This window comes from Fundulus heteroclitus, chromosome 13 (genome assembly GCF_011125445.2).
Source record: "Fundulus heteroclitus isolate FHET01 chromosome 13, MU-UCD_Fhet_4.1, whole genome shotgun sequence".
NCBI lineage: Eukaryota > Metazoa > Chordata > Actinopteri > Cyprinodontiformes > Fundulidae > Fundulus > Fundulus heteroclitus.
Window position 1 is genome coordinate 29,121,194 of NC_046373.1, and position 21,664 is coordinate 29,142,857.

Below are 21,664 nucleotides of genomic sequence, written 5' to 3' on the forward strand. Positions count from 1 at the left end.
ATCTCGGTCTTGGTCTTGGTCTCGTATTGTTGGGCCTTAAAAAATTTGTTTGAGGCCACAGACGTCACAAAACACTGCATGCAATTGTGAGTGATATAGGTTATCCATATATGCTTTTTAATTTTTTAGGTATGTTTTCTGCATAGTGGACCGTGTTTGATGCATTGAATTATGGAAAATTGTGATTGACCCCTAAGTAGGCTATCGTGTTGCCAGTTAACTTTGCCAAATCTGGAAGATAATTGCTTTGCAAACAATTTTAATTTATTTACAGCACTTTTAAAAACAACTGCTGTTTATAAAAACAATAAAGAAATCTTGGTAATGTCAAGCGAGAAAAGATTAAAAGTTGATCTCGGTGATGGCTCTGCAGTGAAAATCACTGGACCAGTATTAATCTGCTGTTTTCACTCTGCGTGCTGTGCCATAGTTTGTCCTCATGAGACATTAGATTTGGATCTGTCCAAGAATCTAATGAGAAAGCTAAATTAAATTGTGCGTTTACAGAAGACATGGTTGCAAGGACAAAGAAGTATTCAATGTCCAGCGAATCGAAGACAGCTCACTTTATTTTCACCCCTGTGAAATGTCACATGACAGATTACTGTATTAGAAGACGGCTTTTGTAATCCATCTAGCCCTTTTGTATATACATGCATTTGAGAGAAATGGGGAGCTGTCATATATTAAAAGATGGCTGTGTCTGCGCCGTGGCAGAAAGAGTAATGTTTTGTTTGTTTCACAACAGATGTTTTCCTGTTAAGGCTGCTCTCATCTTTTATTCATTCACTTCCCAAAGAGAATCAAGCAGCACAGAAAGACGCTCAGCTGTTATCTGTCCAAAGCCTATACCAGGTTATTCCTAAGAAAGAAAAAGGATCAGCAGGTCCAGAGTACGGTAGATGAAAGGTACGTCCGAACAAAGACAACAACCCCAAGCACTGTTCTTGACAGATGTATATCTAGAAGTAAAAAGGAAGCAGCTTGAAAATAACTTTGTTGGGAGAAATAAATCAGTGCCTGACAACATGAAAGGGACAAGAACACCATCCTACTTTATGTAAGTTGTTACGATTCATGTTAGAGTTCAACTAAATGTATGCGATACATAGATACAAGGCCTAGATGGAAGACAGGATATTAGTGGATAAAAACGTAAAAGGTATTTAGCTTTGTTTTTAAGAACATAAAAAGTCTGAATTAGACTGATATGTTAAGATCAAAATTTCTCATGCAAGAAAGAATAGAAGGAGGGCCTTGACACGTCTTTGTTGTACCCTGTTTATGCCGTATGGTTGTACTGGGAACTGCCTTAGACAAAGTTTTGGTCACTCGGGCCTACAATGGTGGCCCGTTGCTTTTAAATCTCATCAGATTCATAAGTTGAAAATTGTCTGCTTCAACACTTTAAAAGTTGCGTTTTTTTCTTTTTAAACAAAATTTTATCAAATCTTAATAAATGAGAGTATATTTTAGTTGTTCACTCACAACAAAAAGAGAACTAAAAGTAAAATGTTCTTGAAATCAGTGTATTTTCCCTTGATTTGAGCAGGTAAATAAGGTGATTTACCAATGGAATAAGATGTTTGCACTTAAAATAGGAACAACTCCTCTCAATCATCTAATTTGAAGTGCAGGATGTCTAATTATCTTATTTTAGAGGTAAAAATCCTCATTCCATTGGCAGATAATCTGATTTACTTGTTGAAATCAAGGACAAACACACTCATTTCGAGAAAATTTGACTTACTTTTAGTTCCCTTTTTGCAGTGCTGCTGTTAAAGGATTTCAGAATCAAGGTCAAACACATTGGAGGCATGTTTAGGGATGCTGAAACACACGCATTATGTAGAAAAAACAAAGATTTTCAAACCGCAGCAATTCTGTTAAATTCTTTAGCGATATTAGGAAGCCCTAAACAATATTTAGAGTTCAAGATAATTCAGAGCAGTTGATTTATTGATATTACAACTAACGGGGATAGATTATAAAGCCACAGCAGTACTGTACCAGACAGAAGTTTACTTATGCTCTTCATCAGCGTGAATGTCATTCATGTTTGGCTTTCAGTTGCTAATTGAAGCCCTTTTTTGTTTTTGTTGTTGTAGAATGACCTATCCAACATGGACTTGCAGATTGTCAGCAAAGAGAGAGAAAAGCCTTTTGGTCAGATAAGACAAGAACAGAGATATTTGGCCTCAATGACAAGAGATGTGTTTAAATGTGGTGGTAAAGCATTAAAACCTCAGAACCAACTGCCAAGCACGGTGGCGGTCCATCATGTAGAAGGTAACTTTGGTTGGCAGTGGAAACGGTCCATAACGTCAAGTGGATGGAATGACAAACAGGTGCTTAACTAAGCTCAATGAGGCGAGAAACATTGGTGTTCTGTACTAAAATCTCAAGTTTGCCAAACGTGAAGTCAGCTTATAAAGTCAGCTTTTACTCATCCTGAAAACATTTTCAGGATTAAAGGTTTCCCAATAAATAAGGAACTAAAAAAACTGTTCATGCTATTAATTTCAGTAGGTTACATTATTATAATGCTATTAATAAAGGTCTCTTTAAAAGTCAACCAGACAGGTGCAGCTCATCAATAAACCTGCCACAGTCTTGACCATCACCAGGAAAATGGACCACATCTTACGAGTTCTTCAATCACTCCACCAGCTCCCCGTTTGTCAAAGAATAGATTTTAAATCCTGCTGTTGGTGTTTAAGGCACTAAATGGTCTTGGGCCTAAATACAGTTCTCAGCTGCTTGTCAGGAACGAACCATGTGGCCCCCTCAGGTCTTCAGAGTCCTGATTACTTAGTATTCCCAGGAGCCAAACTAAACACGCTCTGGAACAAACACCGTGAAAACCTGCGCTGTGCAAAAGCTGGTGGCTCCTTCAAATCTGATAATTTTGGTTTAAAGCAATTTTTGCTTAAAGACCTGATGTAAAAGCGTGATTTTACAGACTAAATTTGGATTTAATATCTGTATTTCAACATCTGTTTCTTTGATGCTTTGCTTTTACACTTAAGTTTTGTTATCTTCTGTAAAGCACGTTGGACTGCCCTGTGCATGACTGGTGCTACATGAATAAACCCGCCGTGCCTCTCCTCGGAATGGCCCCGACCTCAATCGTAACAATAATTTATGAGCTCTCATGAACCATCAATTCAAATAAGCTCAACCATCGCCTGACAAAAAAAAAAAAAAACTAATATCTGGTCAGAATTATTCAAGAAGCTTGTTGATGGCAACTAAAAGTGTCAAGTTTCCCTCCAACTTTCTAAGGGACATGTTTGCATGTTTTGGACTGGAGCTTGTAAACAGGGTCACAATTATACATGCAAGCTTTTGAGCACAATTCCTGTCTTGAAAAAAGGGTTGAAGTTGTATGTTCATCTCAGTCTGCAAAAGAACAGCTAGGATAAATAATTAAAGCCTAAAAATAACAAGACGGATGCCAGTAATAAGCAAATGTAAAGTGCAAATTAGAAATATACCAGAAATAATGTTTCTTATATTACCAGATGGGCACCTAGAGGCTGGATTCTTGGTAAGGCCTTTATGGCCATTCAGAGAAAGGAACAGAACCAGCACACAATGAAAATAAATGTTCTGTTGTCCGTGCTTTGAATTGTATTAGTAGTTAAGCAAATAGTTTCCCAACAGATGATAGAAAAGAAACAATCCACATGACACGTTTCCCCTTATCTGGAGAAATAAACACCTTATCCTGGGTGGGCAAGAGCTGCTCCCATTGGGACAAAAGCAGAATGTAAACAAAACCTTTTTTCTTTTCACTAGAAATGCGTTGGGCAGGGAATATTGTTCAATTGCAAACTTCCACATGAACTGAGATGTATTAACACCATGAATATGATTTGCAGTCACTGTTGGAGCTCGTGACAATGCCTAAACTCAAAAACAAATGTGAAACAGAACTGAGAAAAGCTGATCTAAGCCGGGCAGGGAGTAGACTCTGGAAAAGGCAGACCCGAGAAGCCAGTGTAAAGAGAAGAGTCAGTAGGTGGTGAGCCCAAACAGGAAAACAAATGAATAAACCGGTGAGCTGATCAATTCACCAGCAGCTTTGGGTAAAATTGGCCCCTAATGCCCCTCTATGTGTTGGCTTTATATTTAAAAGTAGTTGCCAATAAATCTGCTTCAACTTCCAATGTGTGGGAAGGAATAACAGAGAGAAGCTTGTTCACTGTCAGTGGTAGGTTCCATTGTCGACCCACCCCCCCCAACATTTTGCGCTAAAATAGTTTAGTTAAGGATAAAATAAATATTATTTGTGGAGAATCATGCTCACCCAAGTCCAAAGGCCTAGAAGTGTCTGTGTAAGCCTTTCCTAGCAGAAAGACGTTAATGGCTGGACTCTCCCTCGCAGGTTTTTTTAACTGTTATAAACCTGAGCCCCATGTGCTGCCTTCTGAGATCGTTTAGCCTCCTTCATGCTGTCAGACAGGTACTATTTCAATAAGTTCCTAGATTCTACAGACTGGCAGTAATCAGGAAACTCAAATCAGCTTTGGTGACCAATCACAGTTAAACAATCTGTTTGATGATATGAAACTATTAGGTGCATAAAAAAAAGTAAAAGCAGCAAATCTGTGTGTAAATTTTATTTTCTATGTTTCCTCAAGTTATGAAGATTTATTTTATTTTTTTTTGTAGTACTTATAACAACATTGAGGGATTTACCTGTTGTTTTAGGATAGGATTTAATGTTATTTTTATAAGTTGATACATTTCCTATAATTGTAATTATTGTGCAATTACTACATCCAACTGTGTCTGGGTGTTTAGAGGGGCATAAACTGATGGACCTACAGACAAATGCAAATTTCCACAGCAGTTTTGGACAAAGTGTCAAGATATGGTTGAGATGACGGGCTGTTTCTTTTAGCCAGAACGGGAAACTGCAGATGCCGAGAAGATGAAGCTAACATGATCTCATTTTCTATGCTATAGCCATGAGGCTTTGTTCAGAATGTCTTAGTAACTATTTCATGTAGTACTGACTTTTGCTGCTTTTTTAACAGGATGCACCCAAATCTCTTGGTATGATGAGCATGGTAATCTAATCATATCGGATTTTGTGTTATAACTTCATCGTTTTCAATGCACTTTTTTAAAATCTGAGGTCTTTCTGACTCAGTTTTTAGTTGCAGCAACAGACATTGAGAAAAGGTCAAAATAAACAAATATAATTTATATATAAATGGTTTTCATTTGTCATTTCATCATATTACATAATATTTTCCTCTGCAATATAATTCTGCCTCCGTACACTGTTTGTTATGATGTGTGTAGACTTAAAGGTGGTCAAAAGGTTATTCGGATCTTTTCTCCAAATGAACATCACTAAAATCAAAAGGTGCCAGAACATCTTTGACTTTGTAAAAAGATTAAATGTTTTTTGTAGCCGTTTCAATAAAGCTCCTATTAAAAAGTTTGAGTTCATAACTTTGTCTAAGACTTTTTTTTTTCCTCACAGCACTTCAGAGGAATCCACAGCGGGTTTAGTTGCAACAGCAACAAAAACAATAAAGAAAAGGACCAAGTGATCAATTGCTCTGCAATGCAATTAGCCCGTTGGATTGTATCATAGAACCAACCAGGTTGTTCTTCCTCTGAGGAAATACGTGTGCTTTGGCTGAACTTTTCTTTCATGGAACGTAAAAGCTTTGACAAAAAGCATTCGCAGGCAAAACTGAGAGCATGGCAAGATGTTTTTTTTAAAGTCCAGCATGAACCAGAAAGCAAAATAACCTTGTACTGCAGAATAATTCAAAGGCCACCCAGATTTTAACTTTTCTGATGTCCCTGATGAATACGTTAAAAAGTAGAAGATAGTTTATCTTCCATTTCACGGGGAAATGTAAATATATATCAACATCATGAATAAAGAGACTTACTTACCTAAAAACATCTATATTAACACATGGAAAATGTAATAATGAGGTCCCAAAGGGTTCCAAGTTTGATGCGAGGATAAAACCCAAACAACTACACAGTGTTGTTAAAAAGAAGGATGAAAATAAGTTGTTAACATTCTTCTTTAGCTGTGAATCATTTGTACTGGTGTCCACCACGGAAGTTCAAGAAGAGAAGAAATGTCCTGTTGGGCTTCCTTGTTTTTTCCCTGGATCAAACTGATTTCTCAGACATTCAGCATCCACATCACACAAGAGACAGAAAAAAAATGATTACTGCTTACCTTTTATATTATTTGTTGAAATACACAAAAAATGTTTGGTGACCAGAATGCTTTATTAGCCTTAATCCTTCCTGAATGCTGACCAGCAACGCTGCCAGGCTATAGTAAGAACAACACTCTTCAGTGTGAGGGTTGTTACTGATTGGAGACGATATATATAGATAGATAGATATCGTTTTTAAAGAGATCCTGAAATTGGCTAAATTTAGTATTGGCAGGTAAACAATTTACACAAAGGCTCAATAATGCCTCTAAAGGATTTCCTGTCAATTCATATTGTTAGAATAAAAGATTTATCTACTATAAGGCCTTTTGACAAAAACATGAAGTTTTTTTTGTAAATTTGTGCCTTATAAAGTTTCTATGGCTCACATTAGCAGCAGGTAATATAACTGTACCTGGCTCCACTTTGCTGTTGCTGGTTGTGCTTTAAATGCAGATCAGTGATTTCTCTGGAGTTTATTCCTCTGCTGCAGGTAAACTTTTCCTTATTCTGCTTATCTAGAAAGCAGCTCTCGTCAATCTTAACATGTTAAAGCCAGTCAGTAAATCTCTGCCGGTGTTGGTGGTGACATAGCTTTCCTCCCTTTGGAACACATTTATAACTTACTGCCTGCTGACTCTGCAACAAGGACTCAGCTAGGTCAAAGGAGTTTCTTAGAGATACAGTATTTTACAGTTGCTCACTTTTTAGTATCAGAATTAGTACATTGCATTTATTTATTGGCCTAATTTCCTTAATGTCACATAACTGAATGCAAGAGTTTAATTACTCAGAAACTCTTGCCCTAATTTCACAACAACCATCACCTAAAATGACTTGAAGACATGATAAGTTAGGTTTCATAGTAAAGGTAGGTAAAAATGTGAAAAGTTTAGGATGCAGTAGACACAACTGAGTCCTAGACATGCCACAAAAACACACAGCAGCAGTCTTAGTGGTCAGACCAGCTCTAACATCAGCAGGTGGAATAAATAAAAGCACTGGGTTAGCAAGCTGCCACTCTGACTGCAGCCAAGTTTAAAAAAGTAAAACTTAGAAAGTCAAAGTCAAAATAAGTAGAAGTTGAGTTGGCTGGAAAAGAATACCGACAGACAAGCACTGACGGGCTGTAGAAATAAAATTAAAGCTAAACATATCTTGTGTGACATGCACCAAACCTAAGCTGAGCTGACTGTTATGATCCTCAAGACCCCCCATTAAAACGTGATACAAAGTTAGCTTTAATTGTAGTCGCTGTGGCAACTTCAGATCATGTAAATACTGGGCTATGGTACTTGGACAATAAAACATTAAATCAAACTATTAATAACAAATAGTCATGTATAAAGAGTAAGAACAGAAAAAAGGTTGAACTTGTAAGTCTAAAAACAACAACCGAGGAATGGAAACCGATTTGAATTTAGTAAAACATTTGAATTCATCACAGTATAAGAACTAAACTATATGACAATATAATTAACATAAACTGCTATGATAGGCTGTCACAACCACTATGTGGCAGTATTGCATTAAGTTGGTTGGCAAGAAGAAGAAGAAGAAGAAGCTCCATTGCCTTCAACTACCAGTAATATACAGGTGCAGAGTCAGATGTCAGGTTGTACTGTTTCCCTTAAGGTCTTTAAATGTTCGTTTTTAACTTTTTTAATGTTCTCCATCCTCATACTGATTCATATTACGCCATGTATGCTGGAGGACTGAAAAGGTGTTAGACAGGTCCAAAAACTTTTGTGAAACATCAAGTCCTGCTGCTCCTTTTGATTTAAAGGCCTTTTCACACCTACAGTTTGTTTAATTTGGTGCGAATCACTTGATGTGTTTAGTAACGTGTAAGTTTTGCTATTTATTCTGTTACTTTTCACACAGAGAAACCTTCAAACGAACCATAGCCCATCACTAAAAACCACAGCAGAACATTGAAGTCTGCTTATTGGTGAGCTGTGTCCAGTGCAGGAGTAATAAATACAAACACAGTAAGCAGATGATTGTTCAGAGGTGCCTTTAAATGGACTAAACACTTCTGGTATGAAATCACCATCTTCAAACTATAGCGTGGTGTAAGTGCTAATGATAGTGTAAGTGCTAAGATCTTCACAAGTGCTACTTCTCCTCATGTTATTCTAGACAGGGACTGCTACTTTAATCTTTGAGCTGTTCGGGAAAGTTTCATTTCAAAGAGAAAAGACTTCTTTTGAGAGTGGCCAACAGAGAGAGGATGGAGGATTTCTTAGACATAGACATTATTCAAATGGTCCTTTTCAAATGTAAAACAACTTCAATGAGAATATTAGCTTATACGCACCGACAGAGTGATTCCAATCCACCTGATCGTCTTTACAGAGGATACACACAGAGCCCTTTTCTCACCACGCTGTTGGTGAGTCATGAATGCTCCATCAGTGGAGGTCACCACGGCCTTTTCCTGTTTTCACACCATTTTTAAGGGTAGGTGTCCATGTTAAGTGCGAACGAATATTCAAGTGACCCGTGAAAGACTAACAAACGCTGCCTGATACGACCAGGCCAAAGGCTTTTAACTTCTTCAATCTCTCAGTTGTTCTGAAAACTTCAGATCGGTCCATAAATACTGGCTTCCTGCTTCTCATAGTTTGCTTATCACAATGTGATGGAACAACAGCAGAATACAAAGAGATAAGTGGAGTTTATTCCTCGTCTTCTGCATCCCTACAGTCACCTTAAAGTCATTTTGTTCATATGGGCCAGGCAGATACATCAGAGAAAGAAAGAGGATGAGTTGTGACTGGATTACTAGGAGAACAGGTCACACAAAGTTGGATCTGCATTAAATAAATCTGATTTGTTTCCTCAACAAGGAACAAAAGCAAATAGAGAAGCAGTATTGTATAACGTTTGATCTTATTGGAGTGTTTAATACATTTTCTAAAACATCCCAAGGCTCAAAAATGCCACAGAGTTCTTTTTAGTGCAGTTTATATTAAACTGAAGAGCAATAAATGAAATAATACCTTTTAATACCCAAAGGGGAATGATATTGTTGCAGTGTCAGCAGTAGATAGCACAATAATCTGTGATTCTCACTTGAAATAATACAGATAAAAATCACAGCAAACAGTCTCTTGTTCAGGGTAAACAGAAAGATTTAAAGAGGCACCAAGATGTCAGCTGGTGACCAAAATCTGCCCTATTCCAGCTTCACCGTTTCTTGCCAGAGACTCAAAAATTCAGTTAATTAATCAGTGAACATATCACCCGTAAGTGCCACCCGGTAACACTGTCTTCTTCACTGAGGAATTCGTTACTCAGTGGAGAAAACTAGCGTTTCCACTACAGCGATGGTTCCACACTGGTCAGGCTTTGGAATGTATCACCAGCCCTTACATCCAGGTCCAAGCAAATGTAGTTGTTAACTATCTAAATTTAGTCACTTATTCAAGCATTAATCAGAAGGATGATATAAAAATCATGGTAATCATTTTAAAATCAAATCATTGTTGCTGATTCCATTGCTAATTTAAAATACATCAACTATTAGTATTTATTTTATTGGTGCAACTGTTTTTTTTTCCCCCCACAAGCTGAAAAAAAAGAATAACGGAGCAAAAAAAGAAAAGAAAGCAAGTGTTGAACTTCAGAAAATTACGTCTCCTTCGGATCCCCTTTCAGTGACTGAATACTGAAAACCTGTGTTCAACCAGGAATGAATGACTGCCCTGGAGTCATTCTTCGCTCCAGCCAAAAAGTCCGGCGCTACAGCAGGTCATGCTCAATGCGTTTAGTTTGTAACTGAAGCAGAGCTGAGAAGCCACAGTCATGGAGATGAGCAGGAGTCTGAGAGGCGAGGGAAGAATACTCATCATAGTGCAGCACCAGAGGCTAATCTCCGTGATTTTCAGCGTGCTGTTACAGGATAGACCTTATCGGCAAAATCTCTTCGTTGCTGCGCAACAAGTCAATCTCCGCGTTAATTGTGAAAGCGTCAAGCATCCAGTTGTCACCCCCTTTCTCCTTCAGGAAAATGCTGTTTCATGTTTCATTACTTATGTTGGCCGTGTTTTTAAATGCAATGATCACGTCTGTTTAACGCAATCATTTTTAAGCATTAACACTCAATGCATCACGTTCTCAACAAGTAAACGACTTTATGGCTATTTCCAGATGTCCTACAAAAATGCAATTTGCTTTGATTGTCGTAAATCACCGAAAGTCTGTTGGTTGGAAACAAAAACACACCTTCCTGAGTCCAGCCCTGAAAACATACGACTGCTTTATACTTGGAAAGTGAATTTTTGTTGCTAGATAGACCCCAGAATGGATCAGAAGCAGGTCGCAAATGTAATAGAATTAAAATTGGATAAAGTTACGCTCAAAAATATAGTAAACTCAGGCAAATTGTAAAAAGATTTTCTTTTTCATTAATATCTTTACAATGAAAATATTTCATTTTCTTGTAGGATTTTCATTCCTACAAGAAGTAGGTATAAAGAAAGGCAGGCAGCCTTTAACATATAACCATGTATAAAGATACATGATACTAGACAAACATAAAAGAGACAGAAAGATGGATAAACAGAGAAAGGTTAAGAGAGACAGAAGCTGGCTGCTCTTATAAAGTTATATTCTGCGATATCAACGTAAAGCTAAGTGGAAGAAAACTATTTTCAATCAAAAAAGACGCAGCACTACATTAATGAGCCGCCCTCCTCTGTTTAAAGTTGTTTTTTCTTGCTTTACGTAAATAGCTTCCTTTCCCGCTCTCTCAAACCATCTGTCTTCTCTGGTCCTCAAAAGAGTCCTCTGTCCTTAAGGTGCAGGTGGATGGCTGAGTCCTGTCCTGAGGAGGTAGCTCTCCTGTGTTGAGCCATGCGTCTGTGGAAAGCTTGTTTAGTTTCTCCAACACAACGATCAGAACATTCCTCACATTAACTTTGCATTAACTCAGTTGTAGAACTGAACTTTTTCCCACCTCTCTATTCCACTGCATTTACCAGGGTAACAACACATTACTGGAGTAGAGATTCAGCCCAGAACAAGGGTCTGGTAGGAAGGTAGTTCTTTTGTCATTTACCAGACAATTTGGCAAAGGTTTCCGAAGTGCTCAGTTTGTTTTTCAACACCATAATCAAGTCCCAAGTTTAAAATAGTCTGAAGCTCATGTTTTCTGTTAACTTTGATCGGAATAGATTTGTAAATCTAGCATGTAGACCTCTGACCAGTATTGTTTATTAGGGCTGAGCCATATGGAGCAAACATAATATCTCAATATTTTTAGGCTGAATGCTGATGTACGATATTTATCTCCATATGTTTTTTTTTTTCATAAATTAAATATAAAAAGGAATCAAAGCTTTATCCCAAATGTCTCACAAGGCACATTTTTTAAACAAACAGCTGCAGATAAATATGACAAAAGGCTGATAACCTACTAGAATACATAAAGGTATAATTATAACGCAACATAGACCCTCTCGATGTCTCATCTTATAATTCTTTTTTTTTATCTCGATATTTTTTAATTTTCAATATATTTCCCAGCCCTACTGTTTATTATCCCATACAGCAAAAATGTATCTCCTAAATATCTGCCTGATGATGAAATTCTAATCATCCATAAGAAGAAGAACTATGAGAACATCATATAGCGCATATCAAATAAAAACTGCTCCTGCTAGAAACAATAAGATGAAGACAAAAAGGGAGATGCATTGGCAGTCAGCGCGAGCAGGACTGCAGAGACGGGAGGCGTGAGCAGGTGCTGAACAAAGAGATGAAAGACAAACTAAAAAGCCACAGGGGCATGACAGATCCAGCAGCAGAGAAAATAGGGTGGTGACCCAGTGCAACAGCACGGCCACAGACACTGTGAGAGGCTGGAGCACAGACTCTGCGTGCAGCGAACAACATCAAAGGCTGTCCCGACTCAAACAACACAGAGCGACCCGCTCCGGCCGCTTCAACTCTGGGCTTGTTCGTTTCATCATAAGGCTTGTGTTTCTCGCTTTAATGCAAAGAAACGCCTTTGGGTTACTTTTTTTAGGGTTAGGTATTGTCATCTGGTATCCAAAGAGTTAAAGTTAAGCAACGAGGGAGGCAGCAGGCCTTAAGATTCTCACCTTTAGTGTTGACAGTCTTAGAGGTCAGCTCCAGACTCTCGATGTCTTCAGAGCCGATGTTCTCCAGGGTGATGGTCAGCTGCTGCTCCTCTCCGTTAAACAGCTGGACCGACACTGAGCTGGACAGCTGTTCTTTGGACATGGGCTGAGGCGTGTGAGCTGACCTGTAAGTAAAATGAAAAGCGCACAGCTAAAGCTCGTCCTTGACGCGCATCCAAACAGTGGAAATGGAGAAAACGGCCAGTCACACTGTGAAGCACACGAAATCCACTTTTATGTTTCTTTTTTAACCCTACATGGACCAAACTCAAACAAAAGGCCGTCGCCATTTATAACTTTTGTACTTTTTCTTTGTATGTCACGTCATGAGCACAAAGTCAAACGTATTCTATTCTTGTTTTGTGATAGACAAACGCAGACTAGAGCATAAGTTTGAAGTGGAGGGAAATGGACACATGTGAAGAAAAATCTAAAGAGTTAGGGCTGCATTTTCAGACCCCTGAACCAATTGTTCGCAGAATCATTTTCTTAGTCCTGATCCTGCCAAACACCTGACTTAAAGAAAGGTGTGACTGAAAGGCTTTTGCACAACCTGATGGCATGCTGAGGATTTTTAGCGTTTGTGTTAGAGCAGAGACACATTATAGACCAGGACAAAGGACGCAGAGGACAGGACGCTGACCCAGACCACACCACTGTGCAGCTCTAATGGTACATCCGCCCCGCTCTCAAGTCTTTTACGGCTGCTAACAAGTTTTCTTCCAAGACTGCTCTGTATTGAGCTTCATCCATCTTACCACTAGCTCTGACCAACGTCCCTGTCCTTGCAGAAGAAAAGCACCCCCACAGCATGATGCAGCCTCTACCATGTCTCCCTGTGGTGATGGTGTGTTCAAGGTACTGGGTAGTGTGTTTTCTTTCTTCCTCCATGGATAGTGTGTAACATTTAGGACTAGAAGTTAAGTTTTGGTCTCGTCTGATCAGAGGACCTTTGCACTCATGTTTTCTTTTGCAAAATGCAAAAAGGGACTTCTCGTTGTTGTTGGGGTTTTTTTTAACAAAAGCTTTTTGCCTGTTACCTGTTCCTAAAAGTTCAGACCTGTGATGTATTCCTAAAAGTTGTCTTGTCAACAGATTCCCTCCTGAGCTGCGAATCTCTGCAGCTCCTCCCGAGTTACTCTGGATCTCTTGGCTGCTTCTGTGATTAATGTCATGCTTTCCCAGCCTGTTGGTGGACCGCAGGAATTAACAGTGGGTTTAGCTTGCATACCTGTATATTAATAGGGTGCCTTCTAAAGGCAACTAGACACTAGATTTCCTTTAGGAGTTTAAGATTTATGGGGAATGAAAAAAACCTTTTGTTCTTTTGTGGAAAAGTTTAAAAACTGTCTCCTTTTCTTCTCAGTTCCCCTTATGTGGTAGTCTGTGCTGGTCTAGCTTTAAAGGAGAAGTCCAGTCAACAACGAAAAATCAGTGGATCATTAGCTATACCTAAAACTAATATGTGTGGTGATTTAATGAATTTAGCAATAATCGATAAGATAATAAAAGCATAAACTGTTGTCTAGATCACTGTGTATGGGGGCGGCCATTATTGCCCATATTTGGGCAATAATGGCCGCCTGACATCACATCCTGTGATGATACGTTGTGGTGAGGCACTGTGCTCTACAAGCTAATTCAATAGGAACTGTTCTACACAGCTGCGATCAACAACAATTATTTCGGATTTCACCATTGAAATTCGCGAGAGCTATTGTTGAAGCAACAATGCCCACGTGCATGGCAGCTGGATGTTCCAATAAATCGGGTAAAAGTGAAAAAAACTGTTTTTTTTCCGCCTTTCCGATTCATGATCCACCACGGGCTCGTCGTTGGATTACCTTACCCTTGAAAAGAGGATTTGCCATCGAACTTCTGGCCAGAGAGAAAACACGTCGTTTGTAGCCAACATTTGGAAGAAGAATCTCTTCAAGATGACATGAGAGCGAGGATTTTAGGTAGGTTTTTCTTTTTTATAATGTAGAATTTGCCGGAACATTTGTTTACCCGATCAGAGCGGCGGAGGGATACGACACACTTAGAAAGAATGCTCACTACTGCGAAGCCCACTTATTTTATGCGACTTTGGTGGTATTTTTTCTAAAGTCGTTTGTAAATTTCATGAGTTGTGGGGTTGCAGTTTTTTGGGCTTGTTTCTGAAAGTGAAGTGGCTTGTTTGGGCTCTAAACTAAGTGACGTTGAAATATCTCTCCACCTCATAACGCATTGGAGCTCATCCTGACAGGAGCAGAGAAAGGAACCGCTTTGCCCGTATTTTCTGCAGTTTACAGTTGCAATAACTGATGATAACTGCTGAAAGTAGATTAGGCGGTACAGATCAACATTTTGAGCAGAGATTGGCTCTAAAGATGAGTTTTTAGATGAGATGAGTTTTTACTCACTAATAACAATGCAGAACCCAACCTATAAACGGTACTTTAATGCTTATTTGTTGTCTTTGTATGTCTCTAAAATGTTAAATTAGTATTACTTTAAATTTAAATGCTTAATACCATGTCTATATTTGTTTAAGAGGCAAAAAAAATTTATTTGGCATGAAAACTGGTATTTATTTACAAGGGGACAGATAGGGCATTGCTCAACAGCCGAGGTGGCAGTACTGTTTTTTACCAAGATGGATGCTTCCACTAAAGGACATTTAAATGAAAATTACTCTTGATTAAAAAAACTTGAAAAGATGTAATAACTGTATATTTAAAGTACTTTCAGCAGTTTGAATTCTGATTTTGACCGGACTTCCCAATAAAGTTTGTTGTTGTGTTCTGAAGAGTTCAAGGGGTGTGAATATTTCTGCAAGACACTAATAGCTTTTGTCACACTCCAAGCATGTTGATATTACAGTTACAGCTAATTTTCTGAAGGTATTATTAATTACTTAAAACTGGGATGGATCTTAAAATGCATTCAGAATCAAATGCTGATAACATTTGGAAAAGTCATCATAATTGTGTTATGAAGCAGGGCAGTAATGTGAAGCGTACCAGCTAGTCCACCAATAAAGTGATCAAACATTTAAAAAAAGGTTTTGGAGTATTCTAGTCAAAGTCTGGAGCTTAAAGTGTAACTCACCCCAAAATCAACCTTTTTTGCAGATAAACTGTATAAACTGGGCCAAACTGTGCTACGTTAATGCTACAGTGCAATTTGTTAGAGAGTGCTTTTGGACCAATTTGTTGCATCCAGTGAAAACAATTATTTAATCTTGAATGTGAACAAAACAAAGGAGAGTGTAGATTTAAGGAGAAGCAGTAACATTTACATCATGAGTGAAGAACTGGTGAAAGAGTATAAATATCTCATTGGTCATCTGGACAACAGATTGAACTGGAGACCAAACGGTGAAGCTGATTGTTCTGCCTAAGAAACCTGGTCCTTAATTGTTTGCAGCAGGATGCTGCGTATCTTATTTAGGTTGGTTGTGAAAAGTGAAATTTCTCCTACGATCATCTGTTGGGATAGCAGCATCAGAGTCAGTGACTTAAAAAAGATCAACAAGGTAATAAAGAAGGCCGGATGTTGAAAAGTCCGTTTCAATAACCTGAGAAAGAAGCGCTGTTGTTGGGCCTTCTTTCCCAGGAGGGAAATTTAAGTGTGACAAAAAAAAAGCAACATTAGAAAACCCGACCAGCGGCACTTTTTACCAGCACTACAGCTGTAGTGGTACTTTGCAGCTTTACACCAGACAGCACTGATCACCGATGTGTTTCTGCTCTGTGATGCCCTTAAATTGGATATGATCATCACCAGACCACCAATAACCATTTCATCCATATTGATGCAGCATTTCTGGCCTGATGTTTCTATTTGACCTAAAAATAGCAGCATGGCAACATCATCACAGAAAGATCAAAGGTTTACCGACTGTGGGGGTCAGTGACGGCCGTTATTGCTGCAACGCAATACAAGTGTTTCTAACCGTGGAAGTGATGTGCTAAGCTGAAGACGAGGAAGAGAGGGAATGACTTCCACCAAACAGCCGCTTGTCTTCACACTAGGCAGGCCTTCCAGCAGGCAATCGCTGCTCACGCCGAACACAGATGTGTGGTAACCTGCAAACAGGGAGAAAGAGATCCAGCTGTTCAGACCAGTGGATTAAAATAACAACTGTTGTCCTCAGTCGCCGCTTCACGCTGGGAAGAATCCGAGCGACATATGTGGCACTAACCGTTCACCGTGATGTTGCCAGCTGTGCGAGGGACTCCAACCAGCGTAACGGGGTACAGGCCAGACTCGGCGGGCAGGGATAGAGCAGCTGGCAGAGATTCAAACTCCACTCCAGAAGTCAGCAGACCCTGAAAGCAGCACAGAACGAATAATCATCAGCAGATGCTGCAGATGTAAAACAGTATAACTTTCATCAAAACCCTGACTGACAATACCCCTGTGCAGAAAGCAATCATCCCCGAGAGCAGGAGCTCCAACTCAACTAATCAGATTTGTCTTGTTTCCGACACTTTTAACATTCCCTGCCAACATGACTCCGGTTTCTTCTTCTTATGTTGACGGAGAATCAAGTGTGGCTGAGTAATTCTCCGACGCCAGTTCACACGGTGGTATCTCTCAATGGGCTTCGCGCCATCCATCTGCGGGACATCTGCGCGCTGTCCTGCAGATGAAAATCTCGTGGCCCACTCCGACAGCAGAAAATCGCTGCATGCCTGAGAGGCGACTGAAAATAAGCCTCACGGATCAGAACGCAGAAGGAGGAGGGATCAGAAAGCTTTGGAACTCGGGAGTCCAAGCTCCAGCTGGGCTTTACAGACAGCAGCATACCCAGAGCCGCTGTTTTTTTTAATGCATCACAGCGTTTACACTGGCCAACCAAAAGGTAATTTTCAAACAATGAAATGAAAGTGTGTGAACTGAATTTAAATCAGCCCAAACAATACGAAACAACACGACAGGACATTTCAGGTTTATTATACGGTACCTTGGGCAAGTATTCACACGCCTTGATCTTTTTCACATTTTGCCATGGTACAACCACAAAACTCAATTTATCCTACCTGGACTTTGTGTGGTAAAGCAACACAACGCAGTCCAATGTGGGATTGTGAAGTGAAAGGAACACTATAAATGGTTTAAATTTATTCAAAGAAAAAGGAAAACTTATAAGTTCCTTATAAGTTCCTTATAAGTTTTATAAACCTTTCAAGACATGGCTGTCAACCTCAGCTAACAGGCCAAGCAAGGAGAGTATTTATCAGTCAATAGTAACTCTGTGGAGTGATCTGTTGACAGGACAACTATTAGTCCTGCCTTCCACAAATCTGCCCTTTATGGGAGGAATGGGCCAAAATTCCAGTCTTTAGATGGGAAAAGCTGGCAGAGATATACCTTACTATACTTTTGACTCCATGTCTGCTACTTTGTAATGGTCTTGTGCATAAAAACCAATGAAATCCATGTAAATGCATTAAGGTTTGTGGTTATAACATGACATGTGAAAAGTTCACGGTGAATACATAGCTGTGAAGGGCCCTTGCTAAGTTTTCTGGGGGTTGTTTGTCCATTTTTCTTCCTAATGAAATGTGTTCTGAATGAACCGAGACGTCAGTAATGCAGCGCATGTTGAAGGATCACAGCTCTAATAAATCTGTAATGACACTCTCTCAGAATAACTGTAGAGTGAATACGTTCCACGAACACCCAGCTGTGTGCAACAAGGCAGACTGAGGTGATGTCATGATTGCATCAATCCCTTCCTGCAGACACTACCTCACTAGACAGAAAGCTGTTCAAGGGCTGAGCCTCTAAGGTGCCCTCGGCGTGATTTAAGCGCGCCTTGTTTTCACATCAGGACATCGGGTGGCTTGTTTGAACGGCTTAAATCGAACCGTTAACCTATTGGAAGCAATTCCCTTGCAGTTGGATTTGAAACGGTTGATTGGCTTGTTTTAATAATGATGATGCCTAAAGCATGTGACAGCAAAATTGCTTTGTCTGGTTCTTTGTAACAGTACACAGTTAACCTTTGTTTATCATTAAATGGTGCTGTGATAATGGGGTGCTTACTATTAGGGATTATGATTCTATTTTTCTTACTTTTCTATGAGCTCATAACTGTCCATCGGGTCAGAGCAACCGAGCAGTGAAAAGCATTCGAGGCAAAAAAGAAACACAGTTTCCCAAGATGGACAGTGCTGTGTTATTTAAAATATTGGAAACTAACACAAATCCAGTTAATGGATTTAGGGAAATTTAAGCGTTTGTGACATGCTTACAAAATTATATAGTGCAGGGTTGCCAAAGTCTAGTCCTCGAGAGCTACTACCCTGCATCTTCTAACCTATAGTGTGTTTACAATAGTACAAATCAGATGATGAGTTGGTTAACTTGGAACGTTTTCAGGTGGCTTGGCTTCTTTTCACCAGGGAACACTCCCAGCGAATCAAAACCTGCAGTTACAAACCACCTGAAACAGATGCTTTAGGAGTGGAAGATGTAATTACAGGAAGCAGATGCTGTGTTCTGAACTAAATGGTAATTTGCTTGTACTTTTATAGTGCTTTAACTAGTCCGATGATCCCAAAGCGCTTTACGCTACAGTCATTCGCCCATTCACACCCTGATGGTGGTGAGCTATGTTAGTGGTAGACTGACAGAAGCGAGGCTGCCATACATTGGCCTCTGACAAAATTTGGATGATATTCGGGTGACGTGTATTGCCCAAGGCATAACGGGCGGAGTGGGGAATCAAACTGGCAACCCACCAATTTCAGGACGAACTCCCCAACTCCTGCACCACAGTCATAGCTAATTTGAATTGGCTATAGAAAAGCGTTTGGTTCAAGCTTGCAGCATATACCTGGTAACTGTTTCGGATCAAGGTCAGGTTCACGTGAAATAATACTAAAAAACTAAATAACATTCCTATCATTGAAGGTATAGATGGTTAGATGACTAGCATATGACCCATACCAGCATCACAAGATCATAGATATAGACAGCAGTTCTTTGCTGAAAGTTGTTAAAGTTACGCTGAAATTAGACCGTTAAGCTTAATTTTATGACCGTAAACGGTCCATTACGCAGAAATGCGCTGGCAAGAACCCTGGACAGTGGGAATAGTATAGTATTACTGCTACAATATGCAAAATTGTTACATTGTCCTCGCTACATCACACCCTCGGGCCACAAAGTTGGCTAACCCAATGATAAATGAGGCTTTACATGCCTGTTACTAAGTTACTTGGCTGTGCATGGGGCAGGGTGACTTCATCCCTTTTTGCTTCTCCTCAGAAAACACAGAGACAGTAAGAAAGCAACTAACTTCCTGGTTGAAGTGTTTAAAGAAGAGGCTACTGTCACAAACCCAGAATGTACAGTCCAATCAGGATGCAGGTGCTACACACGGAGATCAGGAACGTGGAAGAAAAAAAGAAATACGTTCATTATGTGAATCTACACTGCTCTGAAATGCTAAGATGTTTTTTAATTTAACCCTTGTCCAATCCATCCGCCTCTGTGCGTCTCATTCCAACAGCAAGTGACGAATGAAGGTACTGCATGGAGTCCTGTCTAAAGGATCACAGATTGGCCTTTACACAATAAAACTCCTTAGGATTTCTTAGGTTAGGTAGTGCAGAAGGAAAAATAAAGTGGTTTCTAATCTTTCTGTGGAAAAAGCGTATTTTCAGATGTTCTGATTGCTTTTCATTATGCTCCGCTCCACGAAGTTAAAAACTTTGTAGATGTCACTTCTTTGCAAAATTGTGAGTGCAAATGTTTGTTGAGATCTTGTTTGATCGACCATCATTAATCCATCACCTAATTACCATCCCCAGAATGTCAAAGCGTCAACCTTCAATCAGACATGTCACTGACCCAGAACATAAGAAAGTAAGAAATGATTGTTGACAAAGCAGAACCTGAAACCTTGTCTGCACATACAGAAGAAAGAATGAAAAATAAGTTGAAACCCATAGTACTGGGCTGCTTCTGAATGGGTTAAAGTCTGTTATGCTGGCCCCACAATTTAAAGTTAAAAGGTTGGACTGCAGTAAAAAAAGAAAGGAACCACTTAAACAAAAATCTATAAAGCTGGGCCGAGTATTAGAGGTGAAATCGTGTCGTGACTGAAAATTGGGGTCTGCATTGTCAAACTAAGCGGTCACCTTGGTGAGAGATGATGGAAAGGGATACTGTGTGGATGCTTGTAACCTTGTGTTTTGCTGAGTTGGTTGATGCAGTCTTCCACCGGTGGTTTTGTCTGGGCTGCAAATTAGCTCGAGCTAGGTTACAGAACCCTACCCGTCTCTGCATGCATGCCTACAACACGACCACCTGAGGATCCCAGCTGCCATGGAGATGTGAAGGGCTTAAGCCTCCGCCTGTGATCTGATCAATTCGCCACTCAGTGGGAGGAATTGATGGTTGCGTCATTAAAGTCTTAACTTGTCCATTAGGTGGATTCAGCTTACAGAGAAGTAAATGTAACGGTTGCCTGCAGAACCTTTAGATTACATTTATGTGAGTGTTTATATGCCTATATATACACCGGAAAGAGCTATATGAACCGTCTGAAAACATCAAAATGGCGCCATGTCTAATAAGGCTGCACAATATATCGCAAATATATCATCACTATATTAGGGTGTGCAATATTCATATCACAAAGGACTGTTTGGAGAGCCATAGTTGCTGGCCAATATATCCCAAGTGTTATGAACTTTATGCTATGTAATATTTACCCAGTTGGACAGAATCTCACGCCACCAGATGTTCATAGCGGTCACAAATGACATTGCCCAAAATGCTAAGGTCCACAGAGTGATGAAAGCACAGGTAAGACAGAAAGAAAAGAAGAAAATGGGCACATATTCCAAACTGATATAATCATTGCAGTTTTTTGAAATTCCATCACCATCTGAACATTGTCTGATATTGTGCAGCCCTAATGTGTAAGGAACCAAACTATACAGGAATAGTCAACACTGCCCATGCTGACCCTTCACATAGATATGATGTATTTTGTTTCATTAAGAGTCTTTAAAACCTATGAAATGTTCATGTTGTTGCTTTGGATATGTACTTTTAAAGCTTGGACATATCCAAACATCCCTACTTGTTTCACTGGTTGGGTGTGCACCTTTAACCAGACAAACCTAACCTGTGGCCTCAGTCGGTGCATGTTAAAGATGCGATGATGCCCTCAGACAGATGTCCCAGCAATTCTCTACAAAATGGTTAAGGTCAGTGCTATGAAAGTTAACTAACAAGAACCACTTCTAAATTCAGTTAGCCAGGCTGAATGAATAAGCTCGTGTTGATAATTCGCCACCA

At 39.5% G+C, this 21,664-nt stretch overlaps 1 protein-coding gene across 4 annotated transcripts in view; it reads right to left on the reverse strand.

Moving 5' to 3' along the window:
• The window catches only part of trappc9 (trafficking protein particle complex 9), a 270,154-nt gene that overhangs the window by 195,150 nt on the left and 53,340 nt on the right, over window positions 1-21,664 (reverse strand). For all 4 annotated transcript variants that reach the window (XM_021322125.2, XM_021322124.2, XM_036145568.1 and 1 more), the window contains 3 exons: window positions 16,545-16,671; window positions 16,296-16,428; window positions 12,317-12,480 (listed from right to left, as the gene is read on the reverse strand). In XM_021322125.2, coding sequence (XP_021177800.2) covers window positions 12,317-12,480; window positions 16,296-16,428; window positions 16,545-16,671 — 424 coding nt within the window. The remainder of the gene's footprint in view (window positions 1-12,316; window positions 12,481-16,295; window positions 16,429-16,544; window positions 16,672-21,664) is intronic.